The sequence below is a fragment of the Schistocerca nitens genome, chromosome 1 (genome assembly GCF_023898315.1).
Source record: "Schistocerca nitens isolate TAMUIC-IGC-003100 chromosome 1, iqSchNite1.1, whole genome shotgun sequence".
Taxonomy (NCBI): domain Eukaryota; kingdom Metazoa; phylum Arthropoda; class Insecta; order Orthoptera; family Acrididae; genus Schistocerca; species Schistocerca nitens.
Window position 1 is genome coordinate 991,450,356 of NC_064614.1, and position 24,277 is coordinate 991,474,632.

At 37.5% G+C, this 24,277-nt stretch overlaps 1 protein-coding gene across 2 annotated transcripts in view; it reads left to right on the forward strand.

The window, feature by feature from the left end:
- The window catches only part of LOC126195225 (ran GTPase-activating protein 1), a 137,322-nt gene extending 113,402 nt beyond the window's left edge, over positions 1 to 23,920 (forward strand). The window contains exons 9-10 of one of the 2 annotated variants that reach the window (XM_049933753.1): positions 23,041 to 23,165; positions 23,276 to 23,919. In XM_049933753.1, the coding sequence (XP_049789710.1) occupies positions 23,041 to 23,165; positions 23,276 to 23,348 (198 nt within the window). In that variant the 3' untranslated portion in view covers positions 23,349 to 23,919. Of the gene's footprint in view, positions 1 to 23,040; positions 23,166 to 23,275 lie in introns of both variants that reach the window. The other variant, XM_049933759.1, reaches the window with a different exon arrangement.
- The last annotated feature ends 357 nt before the right edge of the window (positions 23,921 to 24,277 follow it).

The window sequence follows — 24,277 nt, forward strand, 5'->3', positions numbered from 1 at the left end:
GATACTGAGACAAATGCTTTTCAGAAATCAAGAATACTGGATCAATCTGACTGCCTTAATCCATTGCTTTCAGAATGTCGTGTGAGAAAAGTGCGAGTTGGGTTTCAGATGATCATTGTTGTAAGAACCCATACTGACTGGTATGTAGAAGGTCATTCTGTTCATGGTACCTCATTAAGTTTGAACTCTGAATATGGTCTAATATTCTACAACAAATATATGTCAAAGATATTGGACAGCAGTTTTCTGGATCACTTCTGCTACTCTTCTTGTAGACAGGTGTGACCTGTATTGTCTTCCAACTATTGAGCATAGTTTTTTGTGTGAAAATCTATGGCATTTTATGGTTAAAAGAGGGGCTAACTCGGCCACAGATTTGGTATCAAATCTAATCGCTATTCAGTTAGGCTCATGAGCTTTGTTTCAGCAGTTTCAGCTGTTTCTCAACACTTCTTACACTATTATCTGTATCACTCATCTTTGCAAAGGTGCGAGACTTAAAATGGGGTAATGTCCCTGGATTTTCATTTCTAAGGGAACATTTTCAACTGAAATTCAGTGTTAAAGCTTTTGCTTTGCTACCCACAGTTCCAATTCCTGTCTGTTTCACGAGTGCCTGGACACTTAACTGTGCTACAGCTAATTACTTTTGCATTTGACCAGAATTTCCTTAAGCTTTGAGAGAGATCCTTCAATGGCATTCTGCTACAATAGCTGTTTAAGAATTCACGTATTGCCCTTTTACAACCAGATGTGTTTCATTTAGTGTCTCCCTGTTTGTAACCCTATGCTTTGTTTTACATCTATTATGCAGTAACCCCTTGTTGCTTCAGAAGTTCTTTGCACTGATTATGTACCTTGGAGAGTCCTTCACGTCATGAACTGTTCTACTATTGCATATGTCAAGTGCATGGTCAACTGTTCACCTAAACCTAAGCACGCAATTCTCCATGCCCCTCTTTAGAGCTAAATTGAGATAAAACATTGGGCTCGTTATTTAATTTGTTGAAAAGATAAATTCTTCTACTTGTTTTAGTTGCCATTTGTTCTATGTTAATGATAGTTGCAATAACTGCAACATTGTCATTGATAAGTTTCTATGCGGAAAAAGATCAGTTCCATTTGTTGCTAATAGATCCAATATAGTTCTATCAAGAGTGGACTTTCGAACAACCTATTCTAGGTGGTTCTCGGAGAACACGTTTAGTAATATGTTACAGTATGTTTTTAACACCCGTTACTTAAAAAACTGTAATTTTTCCAATTGATTGTTGGATGATTTATCTCCAACAATGATGACAAGTATGATTGAGGAACTTATGTGATAGTGAATTTAGGTTTCCTCTGAAGTTTTCAGTTGCATATGAAGGAGAGTCTGGTGGATGATAGAAGCACATGATTAAGAGTTTATGCCCACCCTCGATATTGAGTCTTGCCGAGACAATCTTGCATGCAATTGCAATTTCTATCTCGGGTGACATGAGTATCTTGTCTGCTGAAATAAATACACCACAGTCATTTACCTTTAACTTACCCTGTTAATATAACTTAAATTTCCCCCCAAAACCTTACCATCAATTTCTGGTTTTAACCAGCTTTTTGTACCTAGTTTTATGTGAGCTCCACTGCTTTTCAGGAACGGTGCAAACTAGTGCACTTTGGTGTCAGTGCTTTTGCATGTAGTCACTATGGTTTTTAATACTCTTGCCTGATGGTGCATTTCATTTTTTTCTCATACTGACACTTCCAGTTCACCTACAGCTTTTGTTATGTAGACTGGTTGGAGAGTTACCTGTTCTGAAAAACAATTCTGTGTACCTTGTGATAGCTGGGTAGCAGCTTCTAATGTTTAGTGGACACAAGACCCATTTAGGGGGACCTTATAGTTCTTACGGATAACAGGCTTGCTGCAGTGGTAGCACTGGTTCCCATCATATCACTGAACATTGTTGGCAAGTGGAGAGCACTCAGCCCTTTGGGGCCATTTGGGGGGGGGGGGGGGGGGGCTACTTGATTGAGAAGTAGCAGCTCCAGTCACAAAGACTAACAACAGCTGGAAGAATGTTGTGCTGACCACATGCCCCTCTGTATCTGCATCCAGTGACGCCAATTGGCTATGGATGACAGGGCGGCCCTGTGATACCATTACGCCTTCTGAGGCCTATTCAAATGGAATTTTATATTTGGCCCAAGTCCAGGATGCCGTAGCCTAGCTTGTCACAGCACCTTTGAAGTTTTGGTTAAAGCCTTCCACTCCACAAAGAATCTGTGGGCCACCGTAGTTTTACGGTCAGTGCTGCAAATGGTGAGCATCATTGAAACTCTACGAGCAAGGCTACTCCTAATAATCATGACACAGCACACACCCACTGCCCCAACAGATGAAGTGAGTCTCATTGGCCTTGTTTCATTTTCATTGAAAGACAGTACATCAAACTTGTTGATTAGGAGAATCAGTGTAACGTCTTCTTGTGGCACGCAACCTGTGAAAATCTACAATACAAGGGTGGTTTGAAAAGTTCTTCGAATGGAATAGAAAAAAAGTACTTACATCACTGAAACTTTTTTTTCTCCTTGTGGATTAATGCACTTGGTCCAAAGATGTTCCAGTGCCTTGATCCCATCTCGAAAACGAGTTTGCTCCAGGCCTGCAAAATAATTGTCAACTCCAGCTCTCAATTCTTCGTTTGAAGTAAATCTTTGTCCACCAAGAAAAATTTTTAATTTTGGGAAGAGATGGAAGTCTGACGGAGCCATATCAGGTGAATAAGTTGGGTGTGGCATACCTTAGTTCGTGTAATTTTGCCATGGCAATGGCACATGTGCGGGCGTGAATTGTCTTGATGGAAGATGACTTTCTTCCTTGCTAAACCTGGCCTTTTTTCACATATCTTTTGTTGCAATTTTTCCGTGAGGTTAGCATAGTATTCTCCAGTAATCGTTTGCCCAGTGGGGAGATAATCTACAAACAGAATCCTCTTTGCATCCCAGAACACTGATGCCATGACCTTTCCCGCCGAAGGAATTGTTTTTGCTTTCTTTGTTGGTGGAGAATCAGCATGTTTCCATTACTTTGATTGTTGTTTCGTCTCTGGAGTATAGTAGTGCACCCAAGTTTCATCTGTGACCACATACCGGCACAAAAAATCTTCTTCGTTTCTCCTAAAATGGGCCAAACCTTGTTACGATATGTCCATTCTCGTGTGTTTTTGATCAGGCATAAAGAGTTGCGGCACCCATCTTGCAGATATTTTTTTCATTTCTAAATCTTCAGTTAAAATGTGATATACCCTTTCAGATGACATTAGGCAAGCGTGAGCAATTTCACGCACCTTCAATTGGCGATCCTCCATGATCATTTTGTGTACTTTTGCAATGATTTCTGGATTAGTTACAGTTCAATATGAAGGAGCAGAGTCCACCAGTGTATTCTGGAAATTGGCATGAATGTCCTTTGCTTTCATACCTTTCTTTGTGAAGTACTCAATAACTGCTCGAATCTCAATTAACACCCCCCCCCCCCCCCCATCTTCCAATCTTCCACAACAACAGAGCCACTTCACCACCACAGCTCTCTTTCAAGAGCACTGACGTGTAACATGTTTATGGGCAGCAGTCTAATGAGTATCACGTGAACAGCTCGTTGCACCAGTGCTGACCCCTCCTGGTGATTCCGAGAACTTTTCAAACCATCCTCTTATATCATGACACGTGCCAAAGTTTTGATGTAATCAACACAAAAACATGTTTCAATTTTACATGAAATGTTTGGACCTAAGTTTTCGAGGTGAGTTTATCTAACACAAGTGATTTTACTCATATACAAAGGAAATGCCAAATGTAGGATTGTATATGTAACATACTCGTAAGTAAATAAATGTGTGGATTGCACAGACTTTGCATTTAGATGGTTTTGTGTCCTCTTTTACAGTGGTGTGTCAAAGATGAACACTGCAGCATCAGTATATCTCACAAAAATTAAGTAAAATGTGGAGCTGAACCAAGCATGTCTCCCTCATCCTCATTGCTTAGATACAGGGACTTGTGTTGGTAACAGGAAGAGTGGCAAAGTGACAGGACAAAAGTTGCAATTGGCAAAGTCAGCTGCTCGATCATGGCATACCTCCTTCTGACCACTGATTTAAAATAAAGTCATTCTCATTTCCCTTCAGATAGCACTCAGTCCAATGATGTGCACTGTTGGGAGGATCCTCCAATGTGTGGTGCTTGTAGCATCCAAATTTCAATACATCACATTTTCATTGAATATATTTTATATTTGGAGCAGGGGACAGAGGCTAGTTTAACAGCTGATCTGTTTTCTATTTTATCGGACCTTGAAATGAATCTAGTGTGACTTTACAGAGCGAGTCATACATTTCTCCAAATATTTAAACTGTTAATAAGGTTTTAATGTGTAATAAGGGCTCATCCTGTCCCTCGCCCCCACCCCAAAAAACATAAAATAAAAATCCTTGAATTACTTTTGTAACTTTCTTTTTAGTGTTCAATTAAATTGTCAGTAGCACTTCTTAACATTGAAAAAGTTGACAGTTTTGCATTCTGCTTGAATGGGTATGACTGGGTTGGTGACTGCTTTAAAATGGGAGAGAGTGTGGATCTTCATCTTCTGCTTCATTAAATTTTGGGTGTGCAGCTGCATAAATTCAGCTTCTTCTTCTAATATTTTGGCTGTATATCATTCACCCACTTCCAGAGTGAGCAATCTTTCAGCTCAGTTTGAAGAAGGCTGAACATATACAGCCAAAATATTAAAAGAAGCTGAATTTATGCGATTGCACACCCAAAATTTAATGAAGCTATGAGGGAGAGTGATAACTTTTAAGTGAATTCATATTTTATGCAAATTTTGGTTTTGCCTTTTTGACTCATACTATTGACACAAAGATGCTAATAACTCTGCTTTTGAGTGTCCCCCCCCCCCCAAAAAAAAAACAAAAAAAAACAAAAAAAAAACAAAACACACACACACACACACACACACACACACACACACACACAAAAGAGAGATATAAGATGCAGGGAAGAGGTTGAAAGTAACAATTTATTGTAAACCAAAATTCAGAATCTACTGATATCTTGGTAATCAATTGGTCAGTCATGACAGGTGAACTTGAATCCAAAAGTGAGACAGATGCTAACAAAAATGTAAAATGCAGACTGTCGGAAAGATTGAGGAAGGAAGGCAGTGGAAGACACTTGGGGGGGGGGGGGGGGTCATTAGGTAAGATCAATGTATTTGGTGGAGAGAGAATTCACATCTCCAGAGTTTTTAAGGAATAGTGTTAAGAAACGGAGTTCATGTGACATCAAAAATATCCTGGTGTTGATTCTGAGCTTTAGAACTTGATCCTTCTTTGGCTCATGCTTAGAGGCAGAGCAGTTTCAGAGTGGTGGGGAGTGAGGGAAATGCATGTCCACACTGTCTTGACATCACAGAGAAATTAAGAACTGTAAAATAGAGGAAGCTCAGTTTTGACAGTGGTGCCACCTAATAACAGCAGTGTATGTTTTGTGTTGTGTAACACCAACAGTGTCTGTGCATTTCAATCACCAGTGGAAGGAATATTATCTTCTTACACAAAACAATGGATTCACAAAATGTTTAGCGTAGAACAATTCATGGATATTTTTAGGAATTTCAGTTTACAAAGGCACTATATGTCATACCACGCCAAAGACTGTGGAAATGGAGAATGTGGAAGATCCGAGTGTCCACAAGAGGTTTTACAAAAGGGTTTAAAAATTAAAAAGTAGCTCTCTGAAGAGGAAGAAAAAGACAGAAAAATCAAGCTGGTCTGCCATTTGGGTGCAGTACAAAATTTCGCTATTTTTAGTAAAGTCCTTGTACTCTTTCACAGATAGTGCTGTTATCAGACATAACAATCATACACCGCATACAAAATGTGTCAGACAATGTTCAGTCAGCTTGCAAAATCTTCATAAAGATTTTGGTGCATATTATTTAGTGCTCGATGAAAACATAGGGGTTATAGGCAAATTCAAATTAGTAATTGTTATCAGAGCTGTAAACAGTGGAGTGCAGAGAACACCTAGACAATGTAGTAACAAAAAATGTGACAGCTTGATGGGACAGTCTTAGCAGTATTGAAGAAAGCTTAGAAAATAAGGTTTTTCATGGACTTTATTAGTTTCTGTGTCAACAAACAGATGGAAGTAAATCAGGATTCATGAAGTAACTGAATGAGGGGCAAATAACTAACAATAACCAGTGACATCAAGCGTGTTCACTGCACATCACCAAGAGCATTTATGTGCAAAGAATGTTACTTTGAAAAACCTAATGAGTGTTGTTGTTCATATGACTCATCATATGCCGAAGTGTGGACTTCAACGATGCTAATGTGAGCAGTCTGGAAGATATTGACAGCCAGCACGCAAATCCACCTCTTTGTATTGAGGTGCACTGGCTTAGTCGAGGTCATTTGTTAAATTGATTTTTTGTCTTTTGGATGTGATAGATATGTTAATGCAAATGAGTGACATGAGTGTTCCTGAACTGAAAGAGCCTTCATGGAAAAGTAATCTTGCATTCCTTTCTGATGCAACCAGACGTGTGAATGATGTGAACACTTCACTTCATGATAGGGTCTATTGGATGATGCTCTTCTCTGACTGTATAAAAGCATACAAAGTGAGATTGTCACTTTGGGAGAATCAGTTTGACAAAGGAAACAGTTCATTTTAAAAATTATATCAGTGTAGAAATCTGCTATTAACATGGATTTTGAACACTATCCACCTATTCTATATAATCTTTAAGAAAGAATGTGATGGCACTCAAGACTGATTTTCTTTTGTTCTCCTCTCCACATTAAGTGAATATTGATGACTTTTAGACTCATCTGCAACTTGAAGTAATTGCCCTGTGATGAGACAGGACACAGAAAGACACATTTAGTACCAAGAGCAGCATATATTTCTGTAAACATTTCCATCACGATTGATTTCCCTGCCTACACAGCATGACTGCAGTGTATTATCAGTATTCAGTCCTATCCGTGAAACTGTGTTTATCTATAAAGAACAATAAAGCACTTTCAAGAAACTCATTGTCACATCATAGCTTGAACTGCACATTATGTCCGAATTGCACACAAACGATTGCACCGAATATAGGACGTATTTTAAAAGGGGCTAGAAGGTCAAGAATGTGAGAGATGATTCAAAATCATTACACTTGTAAAGTCTTAACATGAGAGCTGTATACTAACCTGGTAACAGAATTGTGTGGCATCAGTATGTCTCTGGTTTATTTGTTTCATTTGCTTTCGAATCATCCCCTCTGAAGTCTCTGCACTGCTTGCCCTTCCCTACACTGAGACGATGGAGGGAGTAAGGTTCTCACTGTTCGCATACCTGTCTCATCATCTCCTCATATGTTGGATGTGGTATCCTGTACTAGATATATATTACCTTACATGATGAACAAGAAATGGGTGTTTTTTATGTTAGTGGCAATTCAATGCAACTGAAAGCTTGGTAATTGTTATGTTGACAATGAAACATTAGACCGAACTTGCAAGTTACTTTTTGGAGTTTAAGTCCTCCCATCCCCCACCCCCCTCCTTGCAGACACCTATGGCAGTTATCGACTTTGACATTGTAGTGTAATCACTAGTTGCGGAGTCCAGCATATTCACATTTTCTTATGTGGCAGTGAACTTGGTGGTTGCATTATTGTATTATTGTCAGCATATTAAGTTCATTTACTTCCAGAAACAATAAATATCATCTGTGCCCATTTCACATACCTTCATAGGTATTTTATTATGCAAGCTATTTTAAAGGTGCAACTATTGTCTAGTCCATGTTAAGAGGAAGAAGGTGTCTCTCTCAAACTTCCCACATTTTAAACTTTCACAGAAAAGGAAGTATGAAAGATATGAAATTCAAAATGCAAGAACAACTTTATGCATTGTGCATGCTTTCATGCACTTCAGTTTTGGCACATACTATGTAAAACTATTAGCATGTTCTTGCCACATGATTTCATATCACTGTAGAAATTGCATGTCTGTGCAGCTCTCAAAGTTGGAATATTGTCCACTTTAATCACTTTCAGTTAGCCTTTCATGCAACCCGGGAAAAATCTTATCAGTTTATAATCTGGTAAATGTGCCAATCTGATAATTTCATACAACTTCAGATCCCTTGAACGGCAAATGCTTTGGTCAGGATCTTGTAGATAGTTGTAGTTCAAATAGGAAAAGTATTGTTCAGAGAGAGAATGTTTATATTAACAAATCATACATTGTTGGGAACACAGACTGTAAGCATACCAACATACATTGCTCCATTTACTGTAATATGGAGAAGTCAGTCTTTAACAAGGTCGCACAAGACATTAAATTTGGTCCTATCCCAAAAAAGGTAGAATGAAAGTGTGCAGATGTTGTTAGGTCCAGTATTAAATGCTAACTACTCCAGAAAGATGGAAAGGAAACACAATCTTTCCAAGAAAGTTGCCATTGTCATCCATATGACACAAAAATTCACGACAAAGTTTGTTAAGGTGGCTTGTCATTAATTACTTCATCTTGTAGATTTTTATTTATAAACAGGCCTACCGATATATTAATGGGCAATTTCAAAACATGTACAGGATTGAAGGTTTACTGTAATAGGTCGGGGCTCAATTTTGCTGTCAGAATTACCATCATAGCACTTATAATTGGCATGAGATTTGTAGGTAAGCAACTCCAAGCATTGGCACTGCAGTCGTTGCAGAGGCTCCAGAGGCATGCGTGTCTGTTTCCAGCTTATTAAAATGTTTTCTGGGTAAATTTATTCTAGAGAAATAGCCTTGGACCATTTGATAAATGCTGCCCATCAATCAAGAGTCCTTCTTGCTTGCAGCAGGCAGAGGTCAGCAGAACAGGTGTACTACCAGTTTTTCTGCTGGAGAAATATGAACCAATTCACCAGTGTTCCCCACTGTCATTCCCTGCTTGCCTGATAAGCAACACTATTTATTATGTACAGACTGACTATATCTGTGGTTTTCAACACGGCCTGTTGGTACAGTGTCTAATCAAAATAGGGCAATTATAGAGGAGCATTGTGTGTATATTCCAGGGCACTACCCCTTTCGAGCTGTAATTTATTTTATTTATTTTTTCTTTGCCTCCAGTTTTAAACACGAGAACAAGTCACAAACAAAACATAATTACAACTTTTGACATCTTTGCTTTCCATTAAGTTAGAACAGTAAGGGCATGCAAGAGTTAAATTTACAACATATCACATTGCGATGCAATATTTCAAGATCAGAATAGCACTTGATTGTGTAGGGTGAGCACTTGCATGTGCTATTTGAATGTATGCAACAGAAAATTCATTGCAAAATTTAATGGGTACTGGAAAGAGAAGTATCATTCTGGATGAATAATTTTAGGAATTTTTAACAAGTTGACACTATGTGTGACAACAAAGGAAAAGGAGACTGCGAGTAGAGGATGTAAAGTTTGAGCCACAACATTCTGCCACATCATTCACATTTTGTACTTCCAGTGGTACTCCTGAAAATCCTAGTCAGAGGTCAAATTTCTCTTTTGTTCCTTGATGAATTTTTAGGCCAGTTAGATGGTGATTTTCAGTGGCAAGTTTTGTATAAGCTTTCTATACATTTCCAAGGGTGCTCAATCCAAACTTTCTAAGTCGCACCAAAATGTCAGCCCTGAAATGGGTCAAAAGTCGAAAAAGTATGAAAAATGTTCTTTTTTTTAAAAAAAACTAAATATGAAAATAAGGAATACCCAACTCCCTCAGTAGGCTACGATGTTAATTCACATGGTAAAATGAAAGCGTCCATTTCTCCTAAAATTGAAAGTTGTTCAAAACACTTATGTTAATGGCATAATAATAATAATAATAATAATAATAATAAACCCCGTGGAGGCCCAGGAAAAGAATAGGCCTCCGGTATGCTCTACCAGTCGTAAAAGGCGACAAAAAGAACAAACCACTAACATGGCTAACCCCCCCTTTTAGTGTGATTAGTTGGTTCAGGACAGGACTAAAGAAGCCTCGGACAAGCGCCATCATGGTCGGGGACGACGTTTGAACCCTATGCCCGCCCACGATGGTAACGATACTGCTAGCCAACTGGAAAATGATTTAAATCCAAATTGAGGTGTTTTGCAGGATATGCTTCCTGCAACCACTCTAGAAGGAAAACAAAGACAGAGGAAGAGATGGTCAGATGAAGTTAACCGACACCTCATGTTCTGTTATTACCAAGCAACAAACTTAGGAACCAACACAACTGGATACAGATCACAAGTATACACAACATTTATTACCAGATACCCAGAATTAAAATTTTTAACAGAACAATGACTAGCTGATCAGATCCGTGTAATAATAAAAAATAACAGGATACCCCAGTCAGAATTAGAAAACATCAAACAACAAGTACAACAAATACTGGAACAAAATAATGTGCAATCAGAAGAAGAAGAAAATACAGTAATGGACTCAAACATCCCAGAACAAACAAACAAAGAACAACACGCATCAATTAAGCAATCAGAGGAAAATGAAATCTTAAGACAGCCACCAGAACAAGCACAAATAGAACTCGAAGTAACACACATGTTAGATATAGAAGAAAAATTTCAGCTGACATATATAGAATACAAAGACACAAATACAGGCATTAGACCATTCTTGCATAGACCACCAAATAACCCACAAGTCGAAACAACAATAAAAACTATCAACACAATCATACGCAACAAAATAAATGAAAATACAACTATGGAAGAGTTAAAACTACTGATTTATATAGGAGCACTCACTACACTAAATACACACACTAGGCAGAGATCAGACCCAACCAACACACAGAAGAAACCCACAAAACCAGCACGGCAACACAGGCTACAGATCAGAATGGAAAAACTGAGAAAAGACATCGAACAGCTAACACAGTTTATAAGAAATGAAATATCAGACAGAAAACGAAAAAGATTAGGTAAAATCTCACAACAAGAAGCGATAGAGGAATTAGATGAAAAGAAGCGGAAATTACAATCATTGGCCAAACGACTTAGAAGATACAAAAAAAGTGAAAATAGAAGGAAACAAAACCAAACATTCAACACAAACCAAAAGAAATTTTACCAGACAATAGATAACACACACATTAAAATAGACAACCCACCAAACATAACAGACATGGAACACTTCTGGAGTAACATATGGTCAAACCCGGTACAACATAACAGGCATGCACGGTGGATACAAGCAGAAACAGACACATACTAGAAGATACCACAATTGCCTGAAGTGATAATTTTGCAACATGAAGTCACCTGAGCAATTAATTCTACTCACAATTGGAAAACCCCTGGAAAAGATAAAATAGCAAATTTCTGGCTAAAGAACTTCACCTCAACACATTCACATCTAACTAAATTATTTAACAGTTCCATTGCAGACCCATACACATTCCCTGATACACTTACACATGGAATAACTGATCTGAAACCTAAAGATCAAGCAGACACAGCAAACCCAGCTAAATATCGCCCCATAACATGCCTACCAACAATATACAAAATATTAACTTCAGTCATTACACAGAAATTAATGACACATACAACACAGAACAAAATTATAAATGAAGAACAAAAAGGCTGTTGCAAAGGAGCATGAGGATGTAAAGAGCAACTGATAATAGATGCAGAGGTAACATATCAAGCTAAAACTAAACAAAGGTCGCTACACTATGCATACATTGATTACCAAAAAGCTTTTGATAGTGTAACCCACTCATGGTTACTACAAATATTGGAAATATACCAAGTAGATCCTAAATTGATACAGTTCCTAAACATAGTAATGAAAAATTGGAAAACCACACTTAATATCCAAACAAATTCAAATAATATCACATCACAGCCAATACAGATTAAGCGTGGAATATACCAAGGAGACTCATTAAGTCCTTTCTGGTTCTGCCTTGCTCTGAACCCACTATCCAACATGCTAAATAATACAAATTATGGATACAATATTACTGGAACATATCCACACAAAATCACACATTTGCTATACATGGATGATCTAAAACTACTGGCAGCAACAAATCAACAACTCAACCAATTACTAAAGATAACAGAAGCATTCAGCAATGATATGAATATGGCTTTTGGAACAGACAAATGTAAGAAAAATAGCATAGTCAAGGGAGAACACACTAAACAGGAAGATTACCAATTGGATAACCACAGCGACTGCATAGAAGCGATGGAAAAAACAGATGCCTATAAATATCTAGGATACAGACAAAAAATAGGAATAGATAATACAAATATTAAAGAAGAACTAAAAGAAAAATATAGACAAAGACTAACAAAAATACTGAAAACAGAATTGACAGCAAGAAACAAGACAAAGGTTGTAAATACTTATGCTATACCAATATTGACCTACTCATTTGGAGTAGCGAAATGGAGTAACACAGACCTAGAAGCACTCAATACACTTACACGATCACAATGCCACAAATATAGAATACATCACATACATTCAGCAACAGAAAGATTCACATTAAGCAGAAAGGAAGAAGGAGATTTATTGACATAAGGTAGACAATTTAAGAAAATTCTTTCTAGAACGAGCAGAAACTAGCAAAATACACAAAGCAATCACTCATATAAATACATCGGCTACACCACTGCAATTTCATAACCACTTCTACAACCCTTTAGATCACATAACATCTACAGATATGAAGAAAGTAAATTGGAAAAAGAAAACACTACTTGGCAAGCACCCGTATCATCTAACACAGCCACACATCGATCAAGACGCATCCAACACATGGCTAAGAAAAGGCAATATATACAGTGAGACGGAAGGATTCATGATTGCAATACAGGATCAAACAATAAACACCAGATATTACAGCAAGCATATTATTAAAGATCCCAATACCACAACAGATAAATGCAGACTTTGCAATCAACAAATAGAAACAGTAGATCACATCACAAGCAGATGTACAATACTAGCAAATACAGAATACCCCAGAAGACATGACAGTGTAGTAAAAATAACACATCAACAACTTGCCATACAGCATAAACTAATAAAACAACACATCCCCACATACAAGTATGCACCACAAAATGTACTGGAGAATGATGAATACAAATTATACTGGAACAGAACCATTATAACAGATAAAAACACCACCATATAACAAACCTGACATCATACTCACCAATAAATAGAAGAAATTAACACAACTAATCAAAATATCCATACCCAATACAACAAATATACAGAAGAAAAAACTGAAAAATACATGCAACTGGCTGAGGAAGTCAAAGACATGTGGCATCAGGATAAAGTTGACATCATACCAATTATACTATCAACTACAGGAGTCATACCACACAATATCCACCAGTACATCAACGCAATGCAGCTACATCCAAACTTATATATACAACTACAGAAATCTGTAATAATTGATACATGTTCAATTACCCGAAAGTTCCTAAATGCAATGTAACATATACCGTACAGTTAAAAGGAAGTCGTGCTTGATCAAGGTCCGTGTCACTTTCCATTTTTAACCAGACATAATGTCTGAGAAAGGAAAGAAATAATAATAATAATAATAATAATAATAATAATAACAACAACAACAATTGTCATTATATTATTAATATAATAATTTTAAAGAAATTCCGTCCTCATGCGCTTCATGTGCTACTGTGCTCGTCTTTACTTCGTTCGTCCACAAAATGAGAATATGTATAAGTATGTTATAACTAAGTAAGATAATAGATGACTAATTTCAGTTCATATCAGGTAATCGATAAAAAAATAGAGATGAAACCAATGTATATGTTTGGTTGCTATAATGAGGTCAGAAGATTACACAACGGCAAATTAAAACGACAACAATGTGAGATATAGCCTACCTTCATCTGTAAAAGTCCTCGTTCCAATCTCCTGTTCCTCCCCTACACCCAACATGGTTTCTTCTAAGTCTTGTGAATGGAGGTGGTTTACATTCTCACAAACTGTATCACAGTTGATGCAGCACTTTGAGCAATGCAGTCTTGTTTTTCAGCTTCTACAAGAGTAGCCAAAACACCTATTTTGTATTTTCATGTCATATATGTCAGGATAACATCGGGTGCTAGTGACTGAAGCATAGCCGTTGGAACCAAGTGATACTTGGACCTCGTCCAACCACATTCTTTGTTTTTGCTCAGCCACTTTGTTGTATCTGATGGAACACTCGGAGAATATGCTGGAAAGCTGCATCCTCAGTTGGTGGTAGAGAAGCAATGTTAGCAATTGTTCTTTGCCCCATTTCCGAAAAATTTGGCTTCAGCACCCTCTAAAACAAACATAAAGGTTTTTTTTTCTTTTTTTTTTTTTAAAGAAAAGCCTTCTACAAAACTTTCCACTATTGGGTCTCTCTGAGCATCATTTGACTTGGCTGTTGAATAGTCAAAATGCAGTCACTGCAGTCGGTAGCCACTTATTCATTTTAAAAAGTGAAAAAGTATTGTTTTGTACACAAAATTATGTCTATAATATGCTCTGATTACACTGAACGACAAATTTGAAGTGTTTTCATCTTCATAAATATTTAGCTCTAGTTTTTTTTTTAAAAAAGTAATTCACATTTTTGTATAAATAACTCACCAACTCTTCCCCCATGAACCATGGACCTTGCCGTTGGTGGGGAGGCTTGCGTGCCTCAGCGATACAGATGGCCGTACCATAGGTGCAACCACAACGGAGGGGTATCTGTTGAGAGGCCAGACAAACATGTGGTTCCTGAAGAGGGGCAGCAGCCTTTTCAGTAGTTGCAGGGGCAACAGTCTGGATGATCGACTGATCTGGCCTTGTAACATTAACCAAAACAGCCTTGCTGTGCTGGTACTGCGAACGGCTGAAAGCAAGGGGAAACTACAGCCGTAATTTTTCCCGAGGACATGCAGCTTTACTGTATGATTAAATGATGATGGCGTCCTCTTGGGTAAAATAGTCCCCCATTCGGATCTCCGGGTGGGGACTACTCAAGAGGATGTCGTTATCAGGAGAAAGAAAACTGGCATTCTACGGATCGGAGCGTGGAATGTCAGATCCCTTAATCGGGCAGGTAGGTTAGAAAATTTAAAAAGGGAAATGGATAGGTTAAAGTTAGATATAGTGGGAATTAGTGAAGTTCGGTGGCAGGAGGAACAAGACTTTTGGTCAGGTGATTACAGGGTTATAAATACAAAATCAAATAGGGGTAATGCAGGAGTAGGTTTAATAATGAATAAAAAAATAGGAGTGCGGGTTAGCTACTACAAACAGCATAGTGAACGCATTATTGTGGCCAAGATAGACACAAAGCCCATGCCTACTACAGTAGTACAAGTTTATATGCCAACTAGCTCTGCAGATAATTGATGAAATGTATGATGAGATAAAAGAAATTATTCAGGTAGTGAAGGGAGACGAAAATTTAATAGTCATGGGTGACTGGAATTCGTCAGTAGGAAAAGGGAGAGAAGGAAACAATAGGTGAACATGGATTGGGGGGAAGAAATGAAAAAGGAAGCCGTCTTGTAGAATTTTGCACAGAGCATAACTTAATCATAGCTAACACTTGGTTCAAGAATCATAAAAGAAGGTTGTATACCTGGAAGAATCCTGGAGATACTAATATGTATCAGATAGATTATATAATGGTAAGACAGAGATTTAGGAACCAGGTTTTAAATTGTAAGACATTTCCAGGGGCAGATGTGGATTCTGACCACAATCTATTGGTTATGAACTGCAGATTGAAACTGAAGAAACTGCAAAAAGGTGGGAATTTAAGGAGATGGGACCTGGATAAACTGAAAGAACCAGAGGTTGTAGAGAGTTTCAGGGAGAGCATAAGGGAACAATTGACAGGAATGGGGGAAAGAAATACAGTAGAAGAAGAATGGGTAGCTCTGAGGGATGAAGTAGTGAAGGCAGCAGAGGATCAAGTAGGTAAAAAGACGAGGGCTAATAGAAATCCTTGGGTAACAGAAGAAATACTGAATTTAATTGATGAAAGGAGAAAATATAAAAATGCAGTAAATGAAGCAGGCGAAAAGGAATACAAACGTCTCAAAAATGAGATCGACAGGAAGTGCAAAATGGCTAAGCAGGGATGGCTAGAGGACAAATGTAAGGATGTAGAGGCTTGTCTCACTAGGGGTAAGATAGATACTGCCTACAGGAAAATTAAAGAGACCTTTGGAGAGAAGAGAACCACTTGTATGAATATCAAGAGCTCAGATGGCAACCCAGTTCTAAGCAAAGAAGGGAAGGCAGAAAGGTGGAAGGAGTATATAGAGGGTTTATACAAGGGCGATGTACTTGAGGACAATATTATGGAAATGGAAGAGGATGTAGATGAAGATGAAAAGGGAGATACGATATTGCGTGAAGAGTTTGACAGAGCACTGAAAGACCTTTGTCGAAACAAGGCCCCGGGAGTAGACAACATTCCATTAGAACTACTGATGGCCTTGGGAGAGCCAGTCATGACAAAACTCTACCATCTGGTGAGCAAGATGTATGAGACAGGCGAAATACCCACAGACTTCAAGAAGAATATAATAATTCCAATCCCAAAGAAAGCAGGTGTTGACAGATGTGAAAATTACCGAACTATCAGTTTAATGAGTCACAGCTGCAAGATACTAATGCGAATTCTTTACAGACGAATGGAAAAACTGGTAGAAGTGGACCTCGGGGAAGATCAGTTTGGATTCCGTGGAAACACTCTAACACGTGAGGCAATACTGACCTTACGACTTATCTTAGAAGAAAGCTTTTGACAACGTTAACTGGAATACTCTCTTTCAAATTCTGAAGGTGGCAGGGGTAAAATACAAGGAGCGAAAGGCTATTTACAATTTGTACAGAAACCAGATGGCAGTTATAAGAGCCGAGGGGCATGAAAGGGAAGCAGTGGTTGGGAAAGGAGTGAGACAGGGTTGTAGCCTCTCCCCGATGTTATTCAATCTGTATATTGAGCAAGCAGTAAAGGAAACAAAAGAAAAATTCGGAGTAGGTATTAAAATTCATGGAGAAGAAGTAAAAACTTTGAGGTTCGCCGATGACATTGTAATTCTGTCAGAGACAGCAAAGGACTTGGAAGAGCAGTTGAACGGAATGGACAGTGTCTTGAAAGGAGGATATAAGATGAACATCAACAAAAGCAAAACGAGGATAATGGAATGTAGTCAAATTAAATCGGGTGATGCTGAGGGGATTAGATTAGGAAATGAGACACTTAAAGTAGTAAAGGAGTTTAGCTATTTAGGGAGTAAAATAACTGATGATGGTCGAAGTAGAGAGGATATAAAATGTAGACTGGCAATGGCAAGGAAATTGTTTCTGAAGAAGAGAAATTTGTTAACATCTAGTATAGATTTAAGTGTCAGGAAGTAGTTTCTGAAAGTATTTGTATGGAGTGTAGCCATGTATGGAAGTGAAACATGGACAATAACCAGTTTGGACAAGAAGAGAATAGAAGCTTTCGAAATGTGGTGCTACAGAAGAATGCTGAAGATAGGGTGGGTAGATCACGTAACTAATGAGGAGGTATTGAATAGGATTGGGGAGAAGAGAAGTTTGTGGCACAACTTGACTAGAAGAAGGGATCGGTTGGTAGGACATGTTTTGAGGCATCAAGGGATCACAAATTTTGCATTGGAGGGCAGCGTGGAGGGTAAAAATCGTAGAGGGAGACCAAGAGATCAATACACTAAGCAGATTCAGAAGGATGTAGGTTGCAGTAGGTACTGGGAGATGAAGAAGCTTGCACAGGATAGTGTAGCATGGAGAGCTGCATCAAACCAGTCTCAGGACTGAAGACCACAACAATAACAACAACAACAGCAACAACAACAACTCACTAACTGAATAATACATTCATGTTCCAAGATTCAGCATAAGAAATTTTAAGTGAATAATTACTTGAGTTACGTTATGTATTGTGCATTGATAAATTTCAGTTCCATTCTGGAAGTGCAAAAGTAAAATTTAAGAAAAATGAAGATAATATTACATGAATAAAAATACTTTGTAAATCTACTTTGTACCTGAACTACGTAAAGTACAAAAGAAAATATATATACTAACTGGTCACAAATGTATATAAAGGATTACAAATGTTAAATGCCCATATGTACAGTATGTACAATTACATATTTTGTTCAGAGATAAATTCAGAAAATGACCGTTTTCGCTTGGCTTGACGTTTATACACATGCTATGGAACATCCCTTATGACAGTCCAGCAGTAACCTGTTAAAATAATAGGGCCCCACTTTCCAGCATACCTCTTCTCAACTGTGGCAATATCTTGATGAAATCGCTCCCCATGTTAATCATTCACTGCACCACAATCTTTGAGGAAGAAGTCAAGATGACTGTGTAAGAAATGCATTTTCAATGACATGTTACAACCAAGTTTTTCGTAAGATGACAACATGTTATCTACAATCTCCTTGTAATTTATTGCTTGTTTGTCCCCTAAGAACTGTGAACAGACTGTCGTAAAACATTCCCATGCATGCTTCTCATCATCTTATATGATTCCATCAAAAGTATGGTCTCCAAAAAGCTCTCGAATCTGTGGGCCTACAAAGATACCCTCCTTTACTTTGGCATCACTTAAGTAAGGGAATTTTTGCCTAAGCACTTAAATGCGTCACCGTCTTTGTTCATTCCCTTAAAAGTTTTTCATGGGACCCAACTTGATGTGCAAGGGTGGGAGCAGAATCTTTTTAGGGTCTACTAGAGGTTCACTCTTAATGTTCTTTATACCTGGTTGAAGAGATTTTCTGGTGGGCCATTCATGTTTACTGTAATGAGATGCACGAGCACAGCTATCCCATTCACAGAGAAAGCAGCAATATTTAGTACATACCTAGTAGAGTGCAACCACTTTCAAGTCACCACAAATTTGCCATTGAGAGTCATTATACTTGTTGGCTTCTTGTAAAGTTTTCATGTTTTGGTATGACTCTTTCATATGCACACTATGCCCAACTGGAATAGAAGGAAGCTCATTACCAATATGTAAAAGAAATGCTTTTAAGCTCAACTTTGATGAATCAATGAAGTGTCTCCACTCATCACAGTTGTAATTAATTCTGAGAGCCCTCATTAGACCATTCCCCAAAACTATCTTGCGTGTTAAATAAAAGGAGTGAATTGTTGCTCTCTTCTGCAGTAGAATGAAACATTTACATTGCTTTCCAGAAAATTGCGCTGCTACAATCTTGATGCTAAAATCTCAGCCTTAGCTTCGGAGAGCTCCAAATCTCTAACGAGATAACATAACTCATTTGGAGACAATTTTTGTGGAACATCAGTTGATATATTTGAAAGAAACTCTGGATCTTGTGATGTGCATGGTTCAGGACATTCAGAATCCCCATCAGAAGTAATCTCGTACTCTTGTCGGTGGTTCAGGTATTGGCAATCCTTCCCCATGTAGAACTGGATGTATCGTAGGAGGAACCATACAAAAGTAGCAGTCACTGACGTGGTTAGTTGGGTCATGCCCAGATCATGGGCACTGTAAAGGGCATTGAACGTCCTTTCCCATGCATCCAATTCCTGAGGTTGCTGGCACAAGTGTTGCAGATCACATGTGGAGCCCAGGGTTTATCCTGACCACCTATTTTGCACCCAAAATAACAACTGTGAGAGCTTTTATTAATCAGTGGGGTTATTTGCAGTTTTTGTGAAGCAAATATCACTTCTCCAAACACATAACAAAATGTGTCAGCACTGTTAACACAAACTCATGGCATTTTTGTTCACTTCAGTAGCAGTCAACTTGAGCAACTGGTAGTTAATATTGAAACAAATGTGCAAAAATTATTACAAGCATTAATAAAGTCACTGAAGTTGAAGAGAAGGGAGACAAAAAGATCACTAAAATTGGTATCAGAATGTTTATATCTGAAACGTTGCACACAAGTAAGACCAGGGACAATAATATAATCCATTGTAACTAGTTATTATGAATTTGACAAATCATTATAATATTTGGTTTTAAACTTAAGATAAAAATCTGTGTATAATTATCTCACCGTAATAAAGCAGTGTAAAATGAAAACTAGAGCTAATTTTGAATTGTCTTTGTGATATTCGCGATCAACACTTTAGTATTTATAGGAATTGGCTATTTTCATTCAATATACATTTTCATTGTTGCACAGTATTATGGACTCCACCAGAAAGAAATTTAATGACATGCGAGGTGGAATAATTGTGTGTGTGTCAACGCAAGAGAGGTGGGAGTGAGTGAGTGAGTGAGGAGTGTCATTTTGTAGATTTACTCCTCAGTGTGACAATGTTTTTAGCCCATTTATCTCCATTTGTTTCTTTTAATAGATGTAAGGGCACTAATAACCTCACTGTAGAGCACCTGTAAAATCCAAACACAAGAGCACACACATGACACAGCGTACTGCTGTGGTGGTATTTGCCTAAAAAAAAAATTTCCTGAAGCATACTATCACAAACAGCCTGTAGAATACCTCTATTATTGCTGTTTTGGAAGTTAGGTTATAAGTGTTATAACTTTTAATGTTCACCTTATAAGCTGAAGCCGAAAATGTGCTGTAACTTATTAAACATAAAAGAAAAACCACTTGGCAAAAAATTACACGTGAGTGACTGGTACCACTATAACAAACTAAATTCATTTTGCAGTCAGGGCTGCTGTGTTACCTAATATGGTGAAAGAGTGAGAAAATTATATTATGGAAAACGATTACTGTGATATATTATTCTTTTATCAGCATTAGTCCCAAATTAAAAAGTGAAGGGAAATAAACACACTGCTAGGAAGGCTAGTGTGGCACAACCTGATATGATATTTAGTGACATAATGCATCCTCAGCCGGTATTGAGACTGCTGCATAAATGTTGATCAGTTTTGAACATTAAAGTTGTTCCCTTCTTAACCAGTTCCTGCACTGACAACCTCATCATTGGGGTCCCTAAACATGCTACCCTCTTCTCCCCCCCCCCCCCCCCCCCCACACACACACACAAACACACCAAGTGCACTTAGTGGAATCTGGATTTGGGACTTTCCAAAAATTGGTTCTTTCTGACTTTCTTCCTTCTTAGAAAATGAATCTGATAATGTAACATATGTTGCATTGTATTTTTTTCCCCTCTCCTAATAATGTGAATGGTAATATCAGACAATACACTTTGTTTACTGTGGTGTGAAAGTGGTGCTTTATTTTGCTGTCTAATCACAAACAATTCTCAAATGAGAGATTCAAAATTTCATCAGATGAAACCCAAAAGATCACTGCAATGGTAAATTTTGTGCTGTGTGTGTAAATTAAACATTGGCATTGTCCAAAGTACTCATTCCTATAAAATAGTAAATGAATAGTGGAAGAAAATTGTTTCTTTTCAGATATTTCATTAACTGGTGAAGATATGAGAAAGCTGTTGTGGTTTGTACAGCTTAGAGTAAGATCATATAGTACTGCACTGCATAGTGGAAGAAAGATGACCCATTCATGTAGAAATCTGTTCGGTTAACAGAGACAAGACAGGGGTGCCTAATTTTCAGTGCAAGATTCAAGGAGGAATTTAAGTAGTGAAATGCCTTGTTTGCATGATTTGCCAGAATTGCATAGATCTTAAGGAATAATGAGGTTTGAAGATAACTACATGATGTGGTTGGTATGATATGCATGTCCCGTGCTGTCATATTCATTTTTAAACAATAGTGTAGAGCCAAACATTCTTTCTTGACAACATTTTTTGGCATTTATTGCAAAGTGCTACCAAAGTTTCTCTGACTGGAAATATCAATTTTGGGAACAATATCAACTGAATGTGTTTGCAATTGTGCTTGTAAAGGTGGCTCTCTGTATTCATAAGGCTTTGGTTTTTCATCCACTCACAACAACACAGTGGTGCCTAATGAGATTAGGCAGAATAATGTTGTGGCTGGGAATGCAATGAATGAAGTAATTTTTTGTTCCATGCAAATTGTGAGACTTTTTAACATCTCCTAATAAGGCATGGATAAGAATCAGAAAAATTACAGATTGAAGTTTCAGGCTGTTAGCATGGGCTGGAATCAGTCTTGTACTGGTAGATTCCCACATTCTCTAAAGTGTCTCATTGACATTGCTAATGGATGGAGTGGGGGTCGTGGCACTTTATTATCAGGCAGACATGTATCACTGGTGATCCATTACTTTTTAATCAATATTATTTGTATTTGTACAACATTTTAAATGATATAATGGAATATGAAGGTATATCAAATCTCATGGCTGAAATGCAAAATTAAAATTGCGCAAAGTGTGCTTGGGCTATGCATAAGATACATGAGGAAGTTTCTGTTGTAGAAGAGGACCAGTTTCTCCAGAGAATTTTGCATAGGATCAAGTGAAGTTCTGGTGGCAGCTGTAAATGGTCATACTTCATGCCAGATAGTTTTGACTGCCGGTACATTGACACAAAAATTCTCATCCTGTTTCACCATACCTTCAAGGGGTGTAATTTCTAGTACTGCTCACAGAAACTTTTAAAACAGAACATAGAAATTTCAACTTTTGGAATAGAAGACTTTTTTTTTCTTCTGAGATGAAAGTGGAATTGTCGGGAACATGCATTCAGACCTCATAGGAGGAACCAACCTTTTCTTAAGGGAGGGAAGCAAAGATACTTCTTTCTGTTCTAAGTGTTCTTGGTGGCAATACTGGGAGTTGCAACTCTTGATGATAAGTATCGGCCAGTCTTTCTGGAATAATTTACTGTTACCAGGCTACTGTGTGTAACTGTTCAGTGTGTAGCTTGAGAAGTCAAAAGTTGCCATAGAGAGATATCAGTTTGCACAGGTGAATGGCATGCATTATGCTGAGACAAAGACCCCACTAGTACACATTTTAATTTCTGTTACAAAAATTTGGTGTTCTTTCTTATTTTCAGAGTGAAGACAAAAACTTAAAGCCACCTCAGAATGTAGAAGGTTGTTTGTTAGCTCTTGATTATGTGGTTAAACAGGATTATTTTCCACAAAGTACAAAGGACACACTTATGGTCTTCCTTGACAGGTAAACTACTTGTGGGTTCTGATTTTTTTACCTGAAATGATCATAATGTACTTTTAAAGCCACTAAAATTTTTTTAGTCCAATTGTAAAACAACTAATTTGTTTCCACAGAGCAACAAGAATCCAAGTGAATTCCTCAACAAAACAGAGATTACTGAGCAATCTGCAGCAAAGAAAAATGTGACATTTATAACCAGTTTTTAAAAACTTTTACTTGCCAGAGCTACTGAGTTCCTGACAGTGTTTCATAATGAATGATACAGTTGTGGAACTGACATTTTCATTTATTTATATTTCTGTGATAATGGCTCCAGTGTGTGATTGATATACACTTCCATAAAAACTAATAGATTCAACTTGGGACTAAGTTGGTTGTTTGGAACAGCAGTGATAAATCTTGGCATGTCATAACTTATTGCAGGTGATTTATCACCAAAAGAGACCATTGTCCTACAAAAAGGTCTTTGATTGAATCTGTTATTAAAGTAAACAATGATGTATCTTACTTTTGTAAACAATGTGAAGTTGGGACAAGACATAAATGATTATTCTATTTCCAATCATGTTAAATAGTGTAAGTTGTTAGCAGCAGAGAGAGTTTAATGAAAGAGTCGAACTGCTTAATAATTAAATTTTTAAAGTAAGTGACAGCTACAGTATTTCCTGTTCTTGTCTGGTGTTTTGTATTACTCTGTGAATGATGATGTAAAATGTTGCACCTATTTTATATCATAAAAACAAAAAATCAGCTTTCAAAATTTGCAATTTTCTTCTCCTCATGTTTTTGTAAGTTTTTACTTGATAATGGGGGGAAAAATATCACTTGTTGTTGGTTAATTGAATTTTCTAGTCATTTCAAGGTGATATATCATCATAATATTTTTATGCTTGTAAAATTAGCATGTGATCTATAAAAGAAATACAGTAGAAATGTTGTTTTTAAAAATCAGTGTAATATCGCCTTTGCTCTGTAATCAGAAAAAGAACTTTAGTTCACAGTTTTCCTTTTAGTCAGTGTTGTTACCATTCTTGGGTAATTAAGATTTACACTTTTTTGGTAGGTGCAACAATAAGATTGGAACCATTCACTTCTCTCATCTAACATACATGCAT